Genomic DNA, 18,703 nt, shown 5'->3' with positions numbered 1-18,703 from the left:
TATACCGATCCTGTAACGCTCTGAACATAGAAGTGGGAAGCTCTTCTATCCACTCAAGCCCCTTTTCTTTTTGAATGACTAGAGGCGGGAAATCGCAAAACTAGCTATCTATGATAATGACTCAGGGTACAGGAACACCCATCATATCATCGTTCAGAAGCTCTAGAACGTCATTCTCCGATTGAGTTAGTAAGTTCATGCCCCTATTAAATTTTAGCACTTAGTTTTCTTTAATTTGTCAGCAAGTCAACCACTTTATTTTGTTCTCTATAAACATGAGCCACATTGATTTGCTATTGTTTCGCCATCCATAGCTTTACATGCATGCACAATGAATGTCTCTATTAACTAATCGATAACTTTATTTTGTTCTCTATACACATACTAAATTATCACATCCCGATTTATTTTTCAATTCATATCTGTACTCATCAAGAAGCTAAGGTTTTTCAACAACCCACTAATCTATGGGAACCCTTTGCCCATACACCCTTTAGAATACTCCAAATCTCAGCAAATAATGTAAATACATACATTCCCACCGACAATAACACTTTCATAGTCCATTCCAACGTCATACATAAACCTAACAAAATACAACAAACGCCCCGATAATTAGCAGAAATTAGATATTGACCCCGGAAAACACAACCACCTGCGACCCCGCAGTCCCGCATATTACGCTAAAACCCAAAAGTCAAAACTCCGTCTTCTCTGTCCCTTCCTGCTTCGTCGCTGTCATCATCACTTCGTTTTTCACTTTTCCCGATGTTTCACTATTCTTTTTACAGTTTTTAGTTAAATAACGCTTTCTTTTCGGGGTTTGAGCCCAACAGTCACTCGCTCATCCCTCCACATCTCAATCATCAAAAGCATTAGACATAAGATAATGATAAACATGTTTTAAACAAGTAAATTCGAATGCCCTGATTTTGTATCAGGGTGTAGTGTATTTGTATCAAATCAATATTTGTTGATGAAGTCAAACTGGAAACTTGCAACATATAAGGATGATATATTGGTTTGCGTCGGTTAGTTATAGGTAATTTAGACTGATTTATTTTATTATGATTTTTTGTCGATTAGGGTCATAAAGATGATTAGGGTCATAAAGATTTACTAACCGTCAGATAGTGATTGTCAATTTTTTCGTCATAGAAAAAATGATGATGCAATATTTTATACTTAAGGAAATATAATTTTTTTTTTGTCCCACGATTATCGTTTTCACCTTCGGTCTCATAACTTTTAAATCTTTACTGCATTTAGTTCCTTCAACCTAATTTCAATTAAGTGACTTATTTTGAAGGGCAAGTCGTCATTTTCAATCTTTCTCCCGAGAAGTATAAAGAAATAAAAAAGTATAAAATGACAATTTTACCCTTTAAAATAAGTCATTTTGCTTAAATTTTGATCGAAAATTAGGTTGAAGGGACTACTATCGGAAAACCTCATGGAAAATATTATTATTTTATATATAAATATACACGTCTCTCTCAGCGAGACTTGCTGTTCTTGGTCTTAGTCTGTGAGTTCACTGTGCTGTTCTGCGCTGCTGTCACGCAAACACCAACTAAACAACACCTCATTTTCTCTGATTTTGGGTGTTTTGCGTATGCATTCTTGAGGATTATTATAGTTTAGAGAGAGAGAGAGAGAGAGGGAGAGAGCTTGATAGGTGAAGGAATGATGGAGAAGGGGGCATTGTTGTTGTGCATGGTGATCCTCCTCAATTGTGGGCTGATTCATTGCAGCGTTACTTATGACAGGAAGGCAATAGTGATCAATGGGCAAAGAAGATTGCTTTTCTCTGGTTCCATTCACTATCCCAGAAGCACACCCGAGGTAGTATAGTTTCCCACTTCACAGACTTGAAACTTTTTTTTTTTGGTGGAAATTTTGCTCAGATCTGTTGTGGGTGTGTGCAGATGTGGGAAGATGTTATCAACAAAGCTAAAAAAGGAGGGTTGGACGTGGTTGAAACCTATGTGTTCTGGAATGTCCATGAGCCTTCCCCTGGCAATGTACTTCCACTTTTCTCTTCATTTCACAGTTTTTTTTATACTAGATTACTAGAGAAACTCGCAGCAACTACTAAGAGTGTGCACCTTGTAAATCCCGCCTGCATTTTCTGTAATTGGCTCAAACCAAGAAGGTCAATAGACCGCTCTCGCTGAGAGTGGAACTTAGGTTACAAGTCATCAGCTTAACCAACTTGACGGGAGTTGCCCTCATAGCTGATCAGTTCAAACCAAGAAGGCTAATAGGACGCCCTGTTGGGAGTTGAACTTGTAATTTATAACAGACTAATTTGGTTGGGTTGCTCCCGTTTCACTTTGTTTTCATTCTGTATGTAGCTGCATTAATGGTTTTTGTACTCTGCATTCTTCTTCTGTATGAATTGCAGTATGATTTTGAAGGGAGGTATGACCTGGTAAGGTTTTTGAAGACGATTCAGAAAGCAGGGCTTTATGCCCATCTTCGGATTGGGCCTTATGTTTGTGGAGAATGGAATTTTGGGTGAGAGTTTTAATTCTCTGCTCTTCTGCAGATCTCAGAATGAAATTTCATTGAATGCTGTGTTTTGTATTTACTCCTTTTAATGTTCATGTCCAGAGGGTTCCCAGTGTGGCTGAAGTATGTTCCTGGTATTAGCTTCAGAACAGATAATGAGCCATTCAAGGTCTTTGTTCTTGCCCATTTTTTTTCGCTTTTTTCGCTTTTTTTTTTTTTTTTTTTTTTGACAAGGGAAACCCGCAGTCACTACCAAAAATGTGCATCGGGTAAACCCTGCCTTGTGGCGCTAGCCGGCAAAGGACCACAAGAAGGTAGGTTGCCTATAGCTACGGCTCAAATCAAGAAAAGCAATAGGCCGCTCCCACTAAGAGTCGTCTTTGTTCTTGTCCTTTTCTACTACTTCTTGCTGACAGCTTAACTCTAAGATATTGTAGTAAGGCCCAACACTTTTTAAGAATGTTTTAGGCTTTGGTTTTGAATGTTTATGAGAATGGGGTTGTTTTATGGCATGGCAGATGGCTATGAAAGGGTTCACAGAGAAAATTGTAAACTTGATGAAGAGCCATAACCTGTTTGAATCTCAAGGTGGCCCAATCATACTCTCACAGGTCTGTGTTTCAACCTTTGAACAACCTTTGTGGCATGGATGAAGTTATATCATAAGTTAAATGTTGAGCATAGTGGCTTATATGATGTGGTATTGCAGATAGAGAATGAATATGGTCACCAAGCGAAGTCGCTTGGGGCTGCTGGCTATCAGTACGCGAATTGGGCAGCGAATATGGCTCTTGAGATGAACACAGGAGTCCCCTGGGTGATGTGCAAGGAAGAAGATGCACCTGACCCTGTGGTAAAATACTGCAAATCTTTTCTTTACAGACCAAGTCTTGCTGTATGAGTATGACTTACTCTCAGGTTTGGCATCAACAGTATCCATATTAAATGTGGTATGGTTTTTTTGGCTGTCTTTTCTGACAGATTAACACATGCAATGGTTTCTACTGTGATAAGTTTTCCCCCAATAGACCTTACAAGCCCACAATTTGGACTGAGGCTTGGAGTGGTTGGTATGTGTACTGTAACTTATACTGACTCTTCATGATATCAGAAGTTAGGGCCTATGGGGGCAAAACCCCCCAGACAAATTAGTCAGACTGTTGGCTTGGTAACTACAAGATTCCAACTTCAACTTCTTGTTGGAGCTATTTATTGACCTTCTTGGTTTGAGCCAGTCACTTATGAACAACCTGAGCTAGTTTACCTCATTATAGTCCTTTGCCGGCTAGGGTTTCACCCAGAACGCACCTTCGGGTAGTGGCTGTAGGCTTTCCCCTAAATCAAAGAAGTTAGGGCCTATATAACTCTTCTTTTGTTGATGCTGCAAGGTTTTCGGAATTTGGTAGTCCAAATCATGAACGGCCAGTTCAAGATTTGGCATTTGCTGTAGCTAAGTTCATACAGAAAGGAGGTTCATTTGTAAACTACTACATGGTTAGTGTCTTCATCTCTAAGTCCTGTCAAGAAAGATGAAATAAGAATATATACATACATAACATGTCTCAAAGGAAGACCATTTTGGTAACTTGTCTCTCGTGTCACCAGTACCATGGAGGCACCAATTTTGGGCGCACTGCCGGAGGCCCTTTCATCACTACAAGCTATGATTATGATGCTCCCCTTGATGAGTATGGTAAGAATTCACTATATACCTTTCACTATTGCTGATACATGTTGATTATGCATTGCCATCAGTAGAGATGCATGAAAAGTTCTCACTTGACAATTTTCTGCACTGTGTTGCAGGTCTGATCCGACAACCGAAGTATGGTCACTTGAAGGAGCTTCATAGGGCTATAAAACTGTGCGAGAGAGCATTGGTTTCAGCAGATCCTACTGTGACATCTTTAGGAAGCCTTCAACAGGTATTTGCCTCTACTTTTCATCATTTGACTTCACAGCAGTATTTCATCCCTACATTGCCACAAAAATTTCGAACTTTTTTCTTCCAGGCATATATATACTCTTCAGAGATGGGAGGCTGTGCAGCTTTTCTCTCAAACTACGATACGCAATCTGCTGTGAGAGTTATGTTTAACAACAGGCACTATAATTTGCCACCGTGGTCCATCAGCATCCTTCCAGACTGCAGGAATGTAGTCTTCAATACAGCAAAAGTGTGTTAACTAACCACCCTATTGTTTTGTCAATTGTTACTAAACTCATACGTATCTTCATATACTTCTCTGGAATGTAATATCTTTCAAATTCCTTCTGCAGGTTGGAGTTCAGACATCACAAATGGAAATGCTGCCAACTAATTCAGAGATGTTTTCATGGGAGACTTACAGTGAAGATGTATTTGCATTGGGTGACAGATCATCGTTTACCTCGTTTGGCCTCTTGGAGCAAATCAATGTCACTAGGGATACTAGTGATTATCTGTGGTACATAACTAGGTAAGCTATGAATGACACCTAATAGGCTACCAATGTGTATCTCTGTCGTTTGTCTAACCTTCTGAACCGGTAATGCCAAGATTTCTTGTATAATGATGGAAATTTTTTTCCGTGTCTTCAAAACAGTGTCGACATTGGTTCATCTGAGTCCTTTTTGCATGGTGGTGAGCTCCCAACGCTTACAGTGCAATCAGCAGGCCATGCTCTTCTTGTGTTTATCAATGGGCATCTTTCAGGTACTCATTTGAAGCCGCTCCTAAAAGGTTGCGAGTCTTGAGAAACTCTTTCCTGCACTTGTTAACAATGGAACAAAAAATTTGTTAAAACAGGTTCTGCATCAGGGACGAGGCAAAACAGGAGATTCATATTTAATGGAAAAGTTAACCTCAATGCTGGAACAAATAGGATTGCATTGCTCAGTGTGGCTGTTGGACTCCCAGTTAGTTTAATCCCTCCTTCACTATTTACCAACACTTCCATTTTTGCATCATCTGCAATAAACAAAGATCTGCAACACACTCATATAGTCCTGCTGCCATCCACAGCCTTTCGAGATTTTTTTTTCCAAACAATGACATTTTTCTCGTGGTACTGTTTGTTTTTGTAGAATATAGGGGGGCATTTTGAGACATGGAACACAGGAATCTTGGGTCCTGTTGTACTGCATGGACTTGACCAGGGAAAATGGGACTTGTCCCGCGCAAAATGGACATACCAGGTATGCATTTATGGTGTGCTTCCATTTCTGAGTGATCAGATATTCAGTGTCAACTTTCTGTTTCTCATGAATACCTTGTTAACAGGTCGGGCTTAAAGGCGATGCCTTGAATCTCGGTTCCCCCAATGGTCTTTCCTCTGTTGAATGGATGCAAGGGTCATTGATGGCACAAAAACAGCAACCTCTAACATGGCATAAGGTATGGGGTAGGAGAATTAATCAGTGAAAAAAGCGTTGGTGATGGAAATATCTCGTGTTACTTAGTCTTGATAATTTTGTAGGCATATTTCAACGCACCTGATGGAGATGAACCGTTGGCTCTGGACATGAGGAGCATGGGCAAAGGTCAAGTATGGATCAATGGTCAGAGCATTGGTAGATACTGGACCGCATATGCCACTGGAAATTGCGATGGTTGCCATTATGCTGGAGGCTATAAGCCGAGAAAGTGCCAACTTGGATGTGGTCAGCCAACTCAGAGATGGTGAGCTGCCAATTCCCCGAAGAGACTATATACTGCAACATTCAAAAAGATTTTTTTTTTTTTTTCCTGAATCTTGTTCTTGTGAATTTAAGGTACCATGTGCCTAGATCTTGGTTAAAACCAACAGAAAACCTGTTGGTTCTCTTTGAGGAACTTGGGGGAGACCCGACAAGAATTTCTCTCGTGAAGAGATCAGTAACCAGTGTCTGTGCAGACGTCGCTGAATTTCATCCAAATATCAAGAATCTGCAGACTGATAGCTATGGCAGAACAGAGGAGTTTCACAAACCAAAACTCCACCTTCGTTGCAGCCCCGGTCAATCTATTTCCTCCATCACGTTTGCCAGCTTTGGAACTCCACTGGGAACCTGCGGGAACTTTCAGCAAGGACCTTGCCATGCTCCTAGCTCACACACAATCTTAGAAAAGGTATCAAATTTTTCTGTTTCACTCACCTTAAAAACAACATCATTACTTGAACACCAAGAATCTTGTTTCATTTACACAAGTTATGTTGAATTCATTGCAGAAGTGTATAGGAAGACAAAGATGCTCAGTGGCAATCGCAAATAGTAATTTTGGAGATCCATGCCCAAACGTGTTGAAGCGTTTGACAGTGGAAGCAGTCTGCAGCCCTAACCAGTGGGATTAGGGGATCCAGGGGAATGTTTACACATACATAAAAGGGAAAGAGCAAAGCACAGGAGAAGCAGTATAGTTAGATTAACGAGTGGTGATACTATTTATAGGGGTGCCGAAGGGGGCCTCTCTGAAGTAGAGTGATTAAAACTTTTATGAGAGTGCAGCATAGTCTTGTGTAGGATTGCAGATTACCACTAAAGTCTGGTTCCCTTTCCCCTTTTAAGTGGAAATGTGGAATAGATAGGCTGTTTTTGCATTGTTGAGTGATGAGGAGAAAGATAACATGTGTTGAATGGGAGGATTAAGCCCAGTAGGTTCATGTTAGGAATGGATCCTAGTATGACCCCCTTTCATCCTGTTTCAATTCTGTGTTGTTTGCGTAGTTGCAAATGAAATGCCAAGTGTGTACAATTCAGTGTCAGGTATCCCTATGCTATTCTCTGCTAAATTTTCTCATTCTTATCAGTAAATCAGCATAGAAGTCCATGGAAATGAAGACAGGATTCTTACCAATGGTCTTGCAAGAATGGCATTCGAATTCCGTAGTTATGCAGTTTCAAACAAAAGCTCACAAGGTTCAGATCACAGTAACTAAAGCAAATTCTAACTCACTTTGAGTCAGCCGATTCGCAAGTTAAAGACCATATAAAACTAAAGCTAGGAAACTCGGACTAGGAAGTTGATGCTGATGTCGTTGTATTCATATGCTTGGCAATTGTGTTCTGCAACTCATCTTTCTTTGCTCCCACAACCTTATCCAGCAGAATCTTCCCTTCCCTCAGAAACAATATGTTGTTGATGCTGATGTTGTTGATGCTGATGATGTTGTATTCATATGCTTGGCAATTGTGTTCTGCAACTCATCTTTCCTTACTCCCACAACCTTATCCAGAATCTTCCCTTCCCTCAGAAACATGAAAGTTGGCATTGCTTCAATGGCCCAATCATTAGCAATTGTCTGCAGAAAGGAAACAAACCATAAACATTAACAAGATAAGCTCTAAGTTTACATGTGCATTATAGTTTTGTCTTACCTTAAGTTCATCCACATCCACCTTGACGAAGATAACATTAGGTAGCTTCTTCGCCAACTCTGCCAAGAACGGAGCAATGATTCGACAAGGACCACACCAAGAAGCAGTGAAGTCAATAACCATCTGCAATGACAGCCATATGAGCAAATTGAAGTAAAAAAGGGGAATATAAAACAGACAAAGTATTTTTGTTTTCTGAAAACTTGCAGTCAAGAGGAAGTATGATCATTTATGCCGCACAATCATCACAACATATGAAACAACTAAATGCATTGATGCGATTTAACAGGTTAATTAGATCAATATCTTCCATTACCATAAAAAGTGATTGATCCTAATACAATGTTCTTCCTATTTACAACAGTGACAAATTAACAAACATCTTCTCAGTTCTCAACCACCTAAGCAAATAAATACAGGCTACAAAAGAGTAAATAACTAAAACAATACTATCACGAGATGAGATTCAGATATATAGAAAAGAGATTCACAAGAACACTATATAAATATATTAATCGGAAATAAAGACGTTTTTCAAATCAACACCGGCTGATTTGAAAGCAATTCACATAACAGTCACGTAAACGATCATCACGAAGAACGAAAATCTGAATCATAAAAATATCCGATCCACCAAAAAGATAATCAAAATCCAAAAAGAAATTACATGAAAATGAATTTTTTTTAAAAAACGTTGATATAAACTAGGGAAATATAGCACGTAGAAGCCAGCAAAAAGACCAGTTTATTGCAATTGTTGCCCTTCTGGAGTTGCTCGTTCCAGGCCTCAACGGTGTGGCAGCTGATGACATGTCCCTCCTCCGCCATTTTCTTCTTCTCTCCTCTCCTCTGCGATTTCTTCACACCGATCAAACAATTCTGTTACGCTTAGCTTTCTTCGCAACGGTTTCAACTCGCTTTATACACCTTAGAGTTATTTACGGATTTGCCTTTTATAGATGGCATCTTGCAAAAATATTGATGTAATATTGTAATGTTTAACATCAGATTGTAAGAAGCATTTGGACAATGAATTTATCTTTTTTAGTTCACAATTTAGTCATCGACTATAGTTTTTTTCGATTTAATTCTAGACGATTTTTTGTGTTTAATTAGGTCCTTGGCTTTGATGATTTTATACAATGGAGTCTTCAATTGTTAGAATCAATGATTAAATTAAGAAAAATCACTATAGTTGATAACTAACTTAGATGAAACGACTATAGTCGAAACTAACTTGGATAAAATTACTATAATTGTTGGGTATTAAATTATTAATAGTGGTTAAATTACCAAGTCATCTTAACATAATTAAGCATAAAAACTCATTTAGTACTAAATCGAAAAAGCCTATTGTAATCGATGACTAAATTGAAAATTAACTTTATTTTTTAATAGTACGACTATTTTAAGAAGCTTACTCATACGTTTTTGAATTAAGGATGTGATCCTAGATGCATTTTTTTTATATACTAGAGAAACAAATAGAAAGATCTTTTAAAAAAATTGTGGCAAAGTTATCCCAATCATATCAATAAATTATATTGTGTACCTAATAAGTATATTGCAAGTTTATTTTTAATGTATTATATGTTTTTTCTTAGTAAATTCATTATAAGTGTACTGAATTTATTTTAATGAATTACAAATCAAACTGAATATGTAATATATTAAAAATAAACTTGTATCAGCTATTCATCTTGTTACATGAACCCTAACAAAAAATAAGCACCAAATAATATACACCATGATACAATATTTTCTTATAGGATTAAAGCAAAAGCTCAAAAAATTATTTTTGCAATATTTAATTTAATATTAGTTTATTAAATTAAATATATAAATACACTAATAAGGGCTTGCTTGGGTCCAGTAGAAAAACGCGGGAAGAAATAAGTAACGGAAATAACAGAAAGAAGAACAAAGCAGAAAACCGTTGTGTTAGTTAAAAACAAAAAGCAAGTTTCCTAGTCCTACTCTCGTGGATCTTAGAATTCTTCTTTCCTACATTACTCTCTCTCTCTCGTCTCAAATCTCTTCCATCTCCATTAACGCCATTGTTCCAAGCCCTTAAGAAACCAAAGATCAAACACCTGAAAAAAAAAAAGAAAGGAAATAAAGGAAGAACCGAAGCTAGATCGCTTACTCGCTAGCTAGCTAGCAATGGCCATAGGAAAGGTCCGTGGCGGCGTGGGAAGACGATCGTCCACTACGCCCTACTCCTCCACTATCACTCCCATTGCCTTTGTAGCTTTGTGTCTCTTCGGGGTATGGATGCTCTCCTCCTCCACCTCCTCCTCCTCCGACTCCTCCACCGCCGTCATTCCCCCGAAAACGACCACCAGAGCCACCGGGGGCGGCGGTGGAGGTGTCCGCTTAACCACCACAGATCCTAATAAGGAGGCGTTCGAGGACCACCCGGGCGACCTCCCGGACGACGCCATCAAGGGGACGGACCGGGATAACGAGGAAGAGAAGCAAGTGAAGGACCTCGAGACCGAAAACGACGACCGCAGGAACAGAGGAGTGGCGGCCGAGGAGCAAGAGAGCGGCGATTTGGAGAGCAGTAGTATTAAGAAACCGGAAATAGACGACGTGGCGGTGGAGGAGAGGCGGGGAGGCGGAGACGGCGGCATTGCAGAGGAAACAGAGCAAGAGAAACAGAGGAAAGAAGTGGAGACTCAGACGGCCGCCGCGGAGGCTCAAAACACAGAATCCGAGCAAACAACAACACTAAATGACAATCAGCAGCCCGAAACCGAAGAAATTAAGGCTCAAGATCCCCAAATCGACACCTTAGACGCCACGAAAAACATGATTTCCGACGAAGATCAACAGAAAAGACTCGAGCAGCAGCAGCAGCAAGAAGACGATCAAGTCCAGCCAAAGAGGCATCCCGAACACGAATCTCACGGCATAACAAGCGAAGATCAAATCCAACACGACGAGGCAACAATATCCGGAGACGACGACACTCTCAAAACTCACTCTTCTTTCTCATCATCTGAATCAAATCAAGAAACAGAGCACGAAGAACGAGTTCAGACTGATTCAGTTCAAGCCGGGGAAACCTCGGGGCCTCAGATTCCAGAGGAGTCCAAGGAATCAAAGAAGGCCTGGTCCACTCAAGCTTTCCAATCTGTTACTCAGAAAGAAAGGACAAAGACAACAGAGGAACAAGACAACAATATCGCAAATTTGAATTGGCAATTATGCAATGTGACAGCTGGGCCAGATTACATACCGTGTTTGGATAATGAGCATGCCCTACACAAGCTAAGAACCAGGAGGCATTTCGAGCATCGCGAACGCCATTGCCCCGAGGAGCCTCCTACATGCCTTGTCCAGCTTCCAAAAGGGTACAAGAGACCAATTGAATGGCCTAAAAGCAGAGAGAAGGTATATGATCAAATGCATGATACCATGTTATAATCTAAGATTCAGCTAGTTTAATCCATGGCCTTATAAACCCATATGTTCTCTCCTAAGATTCTTAACAATTATGAATTACCATAGGATTGATTGATATGAAATGTTTAATGGTGCAGATATGGTATCACAATGTGCCTCACAAATTATTGGCAGAGGTGAAGGGGCATCAAAATTGGGTGAAAGTTTCTGGAGAATTCCTTGTTTTTCCAGGTGGTGGTACTCAGTTCATCCATGGAGCCTTACATTACATTGATTTTCTCCAACAGGTAAGCTAGCTTATGCTTATCACCTCAACAAGTTGAGCTTCTTAAATCTTTCTTAGGTGACAGAGGAAACCGGCAGCTAGTGTATACTGGATAAATTCTGTCTTGTGACCCTAGCCAAAGGACCACAATGAGTTAAACCAGCTGGGTTGCGCATATCTAGAATTTGTACAGTTTATGGTTATTTCACTCAAAACGATGTTATTTTGAGTGAAATAACTCATTAAAATTGACCGATTAGGCGGCCTAGGAGGCCAAGGCAGTCAACGCCTACATAGCCTAGGAGGTGCTTAGGCAGATGCCTAGCCGGCCAGCTGCCTAGAAGACCATCTAAGGTGATACGCTAGGTGATCGATCGACACTTAGACAGAATTTTTGCAACATTGCCCATAGCTGATCAGCTCAAACTAAGAGGCCAATAAGTTGCTCCTATTAGGAGCCTGGCGTTTTACAAATACTATGATTTGATGATTTTGTTATATGAATAATGGGTGTAGGCAGTTCCTGATATTGCCTGGGGAAAGCGTAGCAGAGTAGTCTTGGATGTTGGCTGCGGAGTTGCTAGCTTTGGTGGCTACCTATTCGACAGAGATGTTCTAACAATGTCCTTCGCGCCTAAAGATGAACACGAAGCTCAAATCCAATTCGCGCTCGAGAGAGGAATTCCTGCAATATCTGCTGTTATGGGCACTCAAAGGCTGCCATTCCCTAGCGGAGTCTTTGATATTGTGCATTGCGCTCGCTGCAGAGTCCCTTGGGACAATGAAGGTTTAATTTCTCCCTTCTGCTACTCTGATTTAACTTTCACAGTTCATCTAAATGCTTCACATGTTCTATCTAACACGTTAAATTCGGGATGATGAAGGCGGAAAGCTTCTTCTGGAACTGAATCGAGTGCTTCGTCCTGGAGGCTACTTTATCTGGTCTGCAACTCCAGTGTACCAAAAACTCCCAGAAGATGTGCAGATTTGGAAAGGTAGGACTTAAATCGATCTCGCCCTTTTTTCTCGATTCTGTCAAGGAGAAATCAGAAATGAATTGCTGATTTATTTCTTCCCAGCAATGTCTGCTCTAACAGTGTCGATGTGCTGGGAGCTTGTTGCCATCAAGAAGGACAAATTAAACTCAATTGGTGCAGCTATCTATCACAAACCAGACTCGAACGATTGCTACAATCAAAGGAAAAGCAAAAAGCCTCCAATGTGTAAAAGCGTTGATGATCCTAACGCTGCATGGTAAGATCAGAAGCAGTGAAAGTTACAGTTCCGAGTTCTTTCAGAGATTTCTCGTGTGAATTGTATCTTAAGTTCTTAACCATAACGTTCTACTACGATTGGAATGTAATTTTTCAGGTATGTACCTCTGCAATCATGTATGCACAGAGTCCCAACTGACGAGACGGAGAGAGGATCAAAGTGGCCTAAGGAATGGCCCGAGAGACTTCAAACGCCACCATATTGGCTAAACAGATCTCAGGTGGGAATATATGGGAAACCAGCTCCAGACGACTTTGCAGCCGATTATGAGCACTGGAAACATGTTGTCAGCAAATCATACATGAGCGGTTTGGGCATTAATTGGTCCACTGTCAGAAACATCATGGACATGAGAGCAGTTTATGGAGGGTAAAAACTAAAAACACTAAACTTCTATTCTAACAACATTGAACTGATGCTGACAGATAAGGCTGAAGAACTAACAGAACTTTTTTTCTTTTTTTTTTTTTGAATACTATTGACTCTGTTACAATGTAGTATCTGTTCATAGCTACTAACAGAATGTTAATGTTTACAGATTTGCAGCGGCGCTTAAGGACCTGAAAGTGTGGGTGATGAATGTGGTGAACGTAGACTCTCCAGACACGCTTCCAGTGATCTATGAGCGTGGCCTCTTTGGAATGTACCATGACTGGTGTGAATCCTTCAGCACATACCCAAGATCGTATGATCTCCTGCACGCAGATCATCTCTTCTCGAGGCTGAAAACAAGGTAGAAACCGGAAAAAAATCAGGCAACCACATTTTTTTCTTATAACACAAATAATAACTTACAAGTTACAATGCCTGTAGGTGCAAGATTACTGCTGTCTTGGCAGAGGTTGACAGAATAGTTAGGCCCGGGGGCAAATTGATCGTGCAAGACGACTCTGGAACGATTAGGCAAGTAGAGGAGTTGCTCAAGTCGTTGCATTGGGAGGTTCGGATGACCTTCTATCAAAAGCAAGATGGAATGCTTAGTGCTCAGAAAACCGAATGGAGACCAGAAACATATGCAGCTTAAAGACAGATATCAGTTCAAGATAATGTTAGTATTTTCGCACTATGGAGACATTAGCTTCTTGGTAGATTCATGGTCCTCATTAGGGTTGTTACAGTGAGGCCAATTTTACTGTCCTTTTGGTTACTTATTACCTTACTGTAATGAAAGATCTATCCTGATGAAATGGCTATTGGAGTTTTTACACCTGATTTGTCATATATTTTTTCTGCCAAAGCCATGTATTTCCAAGACTGCAAAATCTTTTGTCTTAGTTTATCAGTGTAACATTTTCTTAAATTCTGATGATATATAAAGCCAAAGCTAAACAATTTGGATGACGAGCAACTAGCAGTCATTATGCAAGAATGTGCACTAGGTAATCCCCTACCTTGTAACACTAGCCGGCAAAGGACCACAAGGAGATAAACTCTAACTTAACTTAAACAGTTTGGATGACAAGAGATACTCGTAGTTACAACGTGAGAGTGTGTACGGGATAAACTCGCATTTTGACCCTAGCCGACAAAGGACCATAAGAAGGCAAACCAACCTAAGTTGTTTATAGTTAACCAATTCAAACCAAGAAGGCTACCAAACCAACATCCTAACCAGTTTGGCTGGAACTGATGATATGTAACACAAAGCCATAGAAAGTTGTCTTTATATGCTACCATGCAATCAAATTCAAATTTTCACTAATTCAAATACAAAATAGTCACTATTATTATTACAAATGTATCCAACCTCAGATTGACATGGGGTTGACATGATTACAACCTAAACAGTTGACCTAGGCTAGCCAAGAACAAGATTGCCCTACAAAAGTTAGTTGAGTCTTCCAGGCATGCGGAGGGCAGCCACTTCAGTTGAGACGCTATAATCTCTCAGCATCATCCTCTGGAGTTATTCTTTGGCAAGAAGAGTTCCCAATTGCCCATTTTTTACAGCACTGTGGAGATCTAATTTTCATGTGAATACAGAAAAAGTGGTGGGGGGGAATTAGTTATACAGATAGCAGAAACCAGTAGCAGCAGACAAATAATTGAAAATTTAAGGCTCACCATCAGATCCACCAATGTGTTTCCCATTCACAAATACTTGTGGGACTGTTCTGCGGCCCACCAGATCTAGAAGGACATCTTGAATGCGGTGCCCATCGTCTGTATACGCCCAACAAAACCATCACAAGCCAGTACAAATTATAATAAATGCACGTTAGTAGTAATTTCAATATTTAGTTCCCTTCTTTTACTCCATCTTGAAAAAGGAAGGGCACAAGGATGAAATACCTCGAAGATCCAGCTCCACAACAAAAGGTGTCTCTTTTAGTTCTTCAAATATGTGCTTTGCACGCATGGAATACCTACGTTTGAAATCCATGTAGAGATTAAACATAGGTGAAGAGTAAAGAGAATTACAACCTTGACTCAATTTTGGCAGCATTTTTACAAGTTCAAGTTTCTATAGCAATGAGTTAGTGCTAATTTTTTGAGTGACGAGGGAAACCCGCAACCACTACCCGAGGGTGAGCACTAGGTAAACCCCACCGTGTGACCGTAGACAACAAAGGATCACCACAAGGAGATAAGCCAGCCTAGGCTGACCGGCTCAAACCAAGAAGGCCAATAGGCGACCCCCGGGAGTCAAACTTGAAAACCTTGTGGTTACTAAGCCAACAGCTTAATAGTAATTCAAACAAATGATTTTGTAGCAGATAGTAATCCATATCAAATTTTGCATAACTACGTGGCAGCAGATAATAACAACCACGGTAGTTTAGAACAACATGAAACCTTAATTCTTATCTAATCAACAACTTAAGAATGCTAACAAAAGAGCTTGTTGCTGATGCCTTCTGTCAGATTTTAAATCTGTGTCATCCATTCTCAAAATAGCATTTTGGTTTTAGAAAGAATTCTAAACATCAATTGACAAGCAGAGTTATCTCAACATCAAAACAAGAACTCTAAGCATTAAATACCATCTACACACTAAAAGTAGGGACCTTGTAAAATATTCCGTCATAAAATCATATAGAAAGGTGATAAGCTTAAATATAGTTTGAGAACATTATTATGTACTCCAGGCAACTAATTGTATGCCCTGGCTTACATTGCACCCAGTGCTGACTAACATGATTCCTAAGATTAAAGAAACAACAAGCATACTCATAAAAGAAAGCGCAAAGTTAAGACTTGGAATCTCAAACAAATTGTGACCTTTCCATAATTGCAACTAATATTGCATAACTTATATTTAAAAAAAAAAAAAAAAAAAAAAAAAAAAGAATGTTCATGGCTATTTTTGTTAAAGTTAATTCCGGATTTAGTCCGGAATCCGGACTACACTCATTTCCAATTTTAGTCATTGACTTTTAAAACTACCAAATTTAATTCTTTTAAGTATTGAATCATTTCTAATTGTAATCCACAAATTAGAAAGTCATGACCATGGTGCCAATTGTTTCAAATACTCCAAGACAAAATTTCGTAGCTTTAAAACTTAAAAGTCCAAGACTAAAATTGGAAATGAGTGAAGCCTAAATACGAAATTAACTCATTTTGCTATTTTTCAATTAAAAGATTTTTAGTGATTACTTCGTTGAATTCGTAGTTGATGGCAAATTATCATTTACATTATTTTAATGAATATTACATTCATGATTGATAAGTAATGAACTTTAGTAAGTAGTCGATTAAACTAGACGCCGAAGCACCAAACTAGTGAAACTACGGCCATATTCCGGCCATCAAATACCTCAATTTCGAATTAAGTGAAACTGCAGATAAGTCAACGAATTGGGCAATAAGAGAAATGATGGACTTACGGGCAGTAAGATTTGGAGAAGATAGCGATTTTGTTGGAGTAAATGACGTTCTGAACGAAAGCTGATGGAGAATTGGACGCTAGGGCTCTTTCAGGACCATTTCCGATCAGCAAGACTCCCATCAGAGCCGCAATTATAGCTAGGGTTTGCCTACGAGAACACTCATCAATCAACCTCCCCATTTTTGTTCTACAGACGTCGGAGAGTGTTGAAAGTTCCGGAGGGTGGAGACGAGAGGAGACCGCGAAGGGCTTCCAGGATGCGGAGGGAACTATGAGGTTGTTGTTGCAGAGATGGTGGAATTGGTTGGAGGGAGAGAAGTGAAAGATTTCGTGTGATCGGAGTTCGGGTTTAGTGGCGAATATGGGCCATTTTGCTGAGCGGCCGCTGAGAGTTTTGGCTGAGACGCCTGCTGGGCCGGCCAAATTCATGGCGGCGGAACACTGGGTTTGCCAATTATTACTCGCAGATCCCGTCGCTCTACTCTCCGCTCCACCATGGAAAAGCTTTCGCACAACTCCGTACTGTTGGGCCTTTTGTACTGTAGGCCCATATCGATTAAATGGGATTGTTAAGCCGTGAACCCAGGTCCACCTTGCAAGGTAGACCTGGGTCTACATTCACATACACTATACTCTACATTCACATACACTATACTCTACATTCACATACACTATATTGTACATTCACACTTCGTAAACTCTACATTCACACATTACAGGATTATATGTTTAGTAACTATATTACCACTGTTATGCATTCACACATTCAAAACTCTATATTCACAGGTCCTGTACTCTATATTCACCACTTAAGAACTCCACATTCACACATTACAAGGCTACAAGTTGCTAGAACTTCTTAACTCTATTACAGATTCACACATGCATAACTCTACATTCACGATTTCTATACTCTACATTCACACTTTGAAACCTTTACATTCACACATTTCTAGGCAACTCTACATTCACACAATCATAAGTCTACATTCACGATTTCTATACTCTACATTCACACTTTGAAACCTCTACATTCACACATTTTTGGACAACTCTAATTCAGCAATGTGTTTACTAATTTAAAAAAAAAAAAAAAAAAAAAAAAAAAAAAANAAAAAAAGACAAAACGACGTAGTTTTGGACCCAGGTCCACCACCTTGCAAGGTGGACCTGGGTCCACGGCATAATTTGCCGATTAAATGCTTTTTAAAGCAATTGTTATCGCAAATTTTATTGTGGACTGCGGTCCACAATGCATGGTAGTCCATGCATCAAAATGATGTCGTTTTGATTAATAAAAAGAAACGGTAGAAACAACTCCATTATACGCTTTTAACTCTGTGTGTATAACATATTCAGTTTCATTTTATATACACTGTAGTTCCCTTTCAACACAACTACATTTTCTTTTTGATATAATTACAGTTTCATTTGATATTATACACTCAAATATGTGAAATTGTTATTCAGTTTCAGACTTAATAATCTCCTCCCGGCAGCCCAACTGGACAAATTAGCAGCAGCTGTCCTAGATAAGGAAATTGAGGCGGATGATATAGTTGGATGGAAGGATGCGGAATCAGGTAGGTTCTCGGTGAGCTCGGCGTACAACATTATTATCAACAACCCAGGCTCCAGTAGCTCAACAGACCCAGTGGAAGCTGCAAAATGGAATGCAATTTGGAATTTAAAAGTTCCGAGTAGGATGAAAATGTTCTTATGGCTGGCCGTCAGGAAAGAATCATGACAAATCGCATGAGGTTGAGGAGAGGTCTTGCAGATTGTGATAAGTGTCTGCTTTGCGAAGATAAAGTAGAAGATGTTGAACATGTGCTACGTAGCTGTCCACTGGCAAATACAATCTGGAGAAAGGTCCTCCCGGCATTTTACATGGAGACCAGACCAATGTCATTTAGAGCTTGGCTTGACCAGGGTATTTCAAGGAAAGGGAACGGCAACAGACCCAAGTATGACAACATCCTGTTCACAATAACTTTGTGGTGGATCTGGAAATGGAGAAACGAGCTTGTCTTCAGAAATTCAATACAACCTCTCTATTTGAAAATCCA

General features: G+C 39.7%; 4 protein-coding genes across 4 annotated transcripts; 2 read left to right on the top strand and 2 right to left on the bottom strand.

Annotated features, from left to right (window-relative positions):
- Nucleotides 1-1,520: 1,520 nt before the first annotated feature.
- On the top strand, nt 1,521-7,238 carry LOC115999885 (beta-galactosidase 3-like). Its single transcript, XM_031239828.1, has 19 exons — nt 1,521-1,845; nt 1,929-2,024; nt 2,408-2,520; nt 2,617-2,683; nt 3,033-3,125; nt 3,224-3,367; nt 3,496-3,584; nt 3,903-4,008; nt 4,120-4,207; nt 4,321-4,439; nt 4,527-4,691; nt 4,795-4,973; nt 5,100-5,209; nt 5,303-5,412; nt 5,581-5,691; nt 5,777-5,890; nt 5,973-6,175; nt 6,268-6,604; nt 6,705-7,238. Exons 1-19 carry the CDS (start codon nt 1,687-1,689, stop codon nt 6,825-6,827), a joined length of 2,526 nt encoding a protein of 841 aa, XP_031095688.1. The 5' UTR covers nt 1,521-1,686; the 3' UTR covers nt 6,828-7,238.
- A 97-nt stretch (nt 7,239-7,335) lies between these two features.
- LOC115999886 (thioredoxin H-type) lies at nt 7,336-8,725 on the bottom strand. Its single transcript, XM_031239829.1, has 3 exons — nt 8,593-8,725; nt 7,852-7,974; nt 7,336-7,775 (listed from the first exon to the last, which is right to left on the bottom strand). The coding sequence occupies exons 1-3, from the start codon at nt 8,677-8,679 to the stop codon at nt 7,596-7,598; spliced, it is 390 nt and encodes a 129-aa protein (XP_031095689.1). The 5' UTR covers nt 8,680-8,725; the 3' UTR covers nt 7,336-7,595.
- Nucleotides 8,726-9,759: 1,034 nt separating this feature from the next.
- LOC116000157 (probable methyltransferase PMT27) lies at nt 9,760-13,826 on the top strand. Its single transcript, XM_031240193.1, has 8 exons — nt 9,760-11,250; nt 11,400-11,549; nt 12,044-12,314; nt 12,412-12,522; nt 12,607-12,781; nt 12,899-13,171; nt 13,341-13,535; nt 13,616-13,826. The coding sequence occupies exons 1-8, from the start codon at nt 10,015-10,017 to the stop codon at nt 13,824-13,826; spliced, it is 2,622 nt and encodes an 873-aa protein (XP_031096053.1). The 5' UTR covers nt 9,760-10,014.
- Nucleotides 13,827-14,437: 611 nt separating this feature from the next.
- LOC115998339 (monothiol glutaredoxin-S6-like) lies at nt 14,438-17,136 on the bottom strand. Its single transcript, XM_031237880.1, has 4 exons — nt 16,633-17,136; nt 15,095-15,168; nt 14,867-14,965; nt 14,438-14,764 (listed from the first exon to the last, which is right to left on the bottom strand). Exons 1-4 carry the CDS (start codon nt 17,061-17,063, stop codon nt 14,709-14,711), a joined length of 660 nt encoding a protein of 219 aa, XP_031093740.1. The 5' UTR covers nt 17,064-17,136; the 3' UTR covers nt 14,438-14,708.
- Between the last annotated feature and the right edge of the window lie 1,567 nt (nt 17,137-18,703).

Source organism: Ipomoea triloba, chromosome 12 (genome assembly GCF_003576645.1).
Source record: "Ipomoea triloba cultivar NCNSP0323 chromosome 12, ASM357664v1".
Taxonomy (NCBI): domain Eukaryota; kingdom Viridiplantae; phylum Streptophyta; class Magnoliopsida; order Solanales; family Convolvulaceae; genus Ipomoea; species Ipomoea triloba.
The sequence above is the reverse complement of the archived record's forward strand: the minus strand, read 5'-3'. Positions and strand labels throughout refer to the sequence as shown.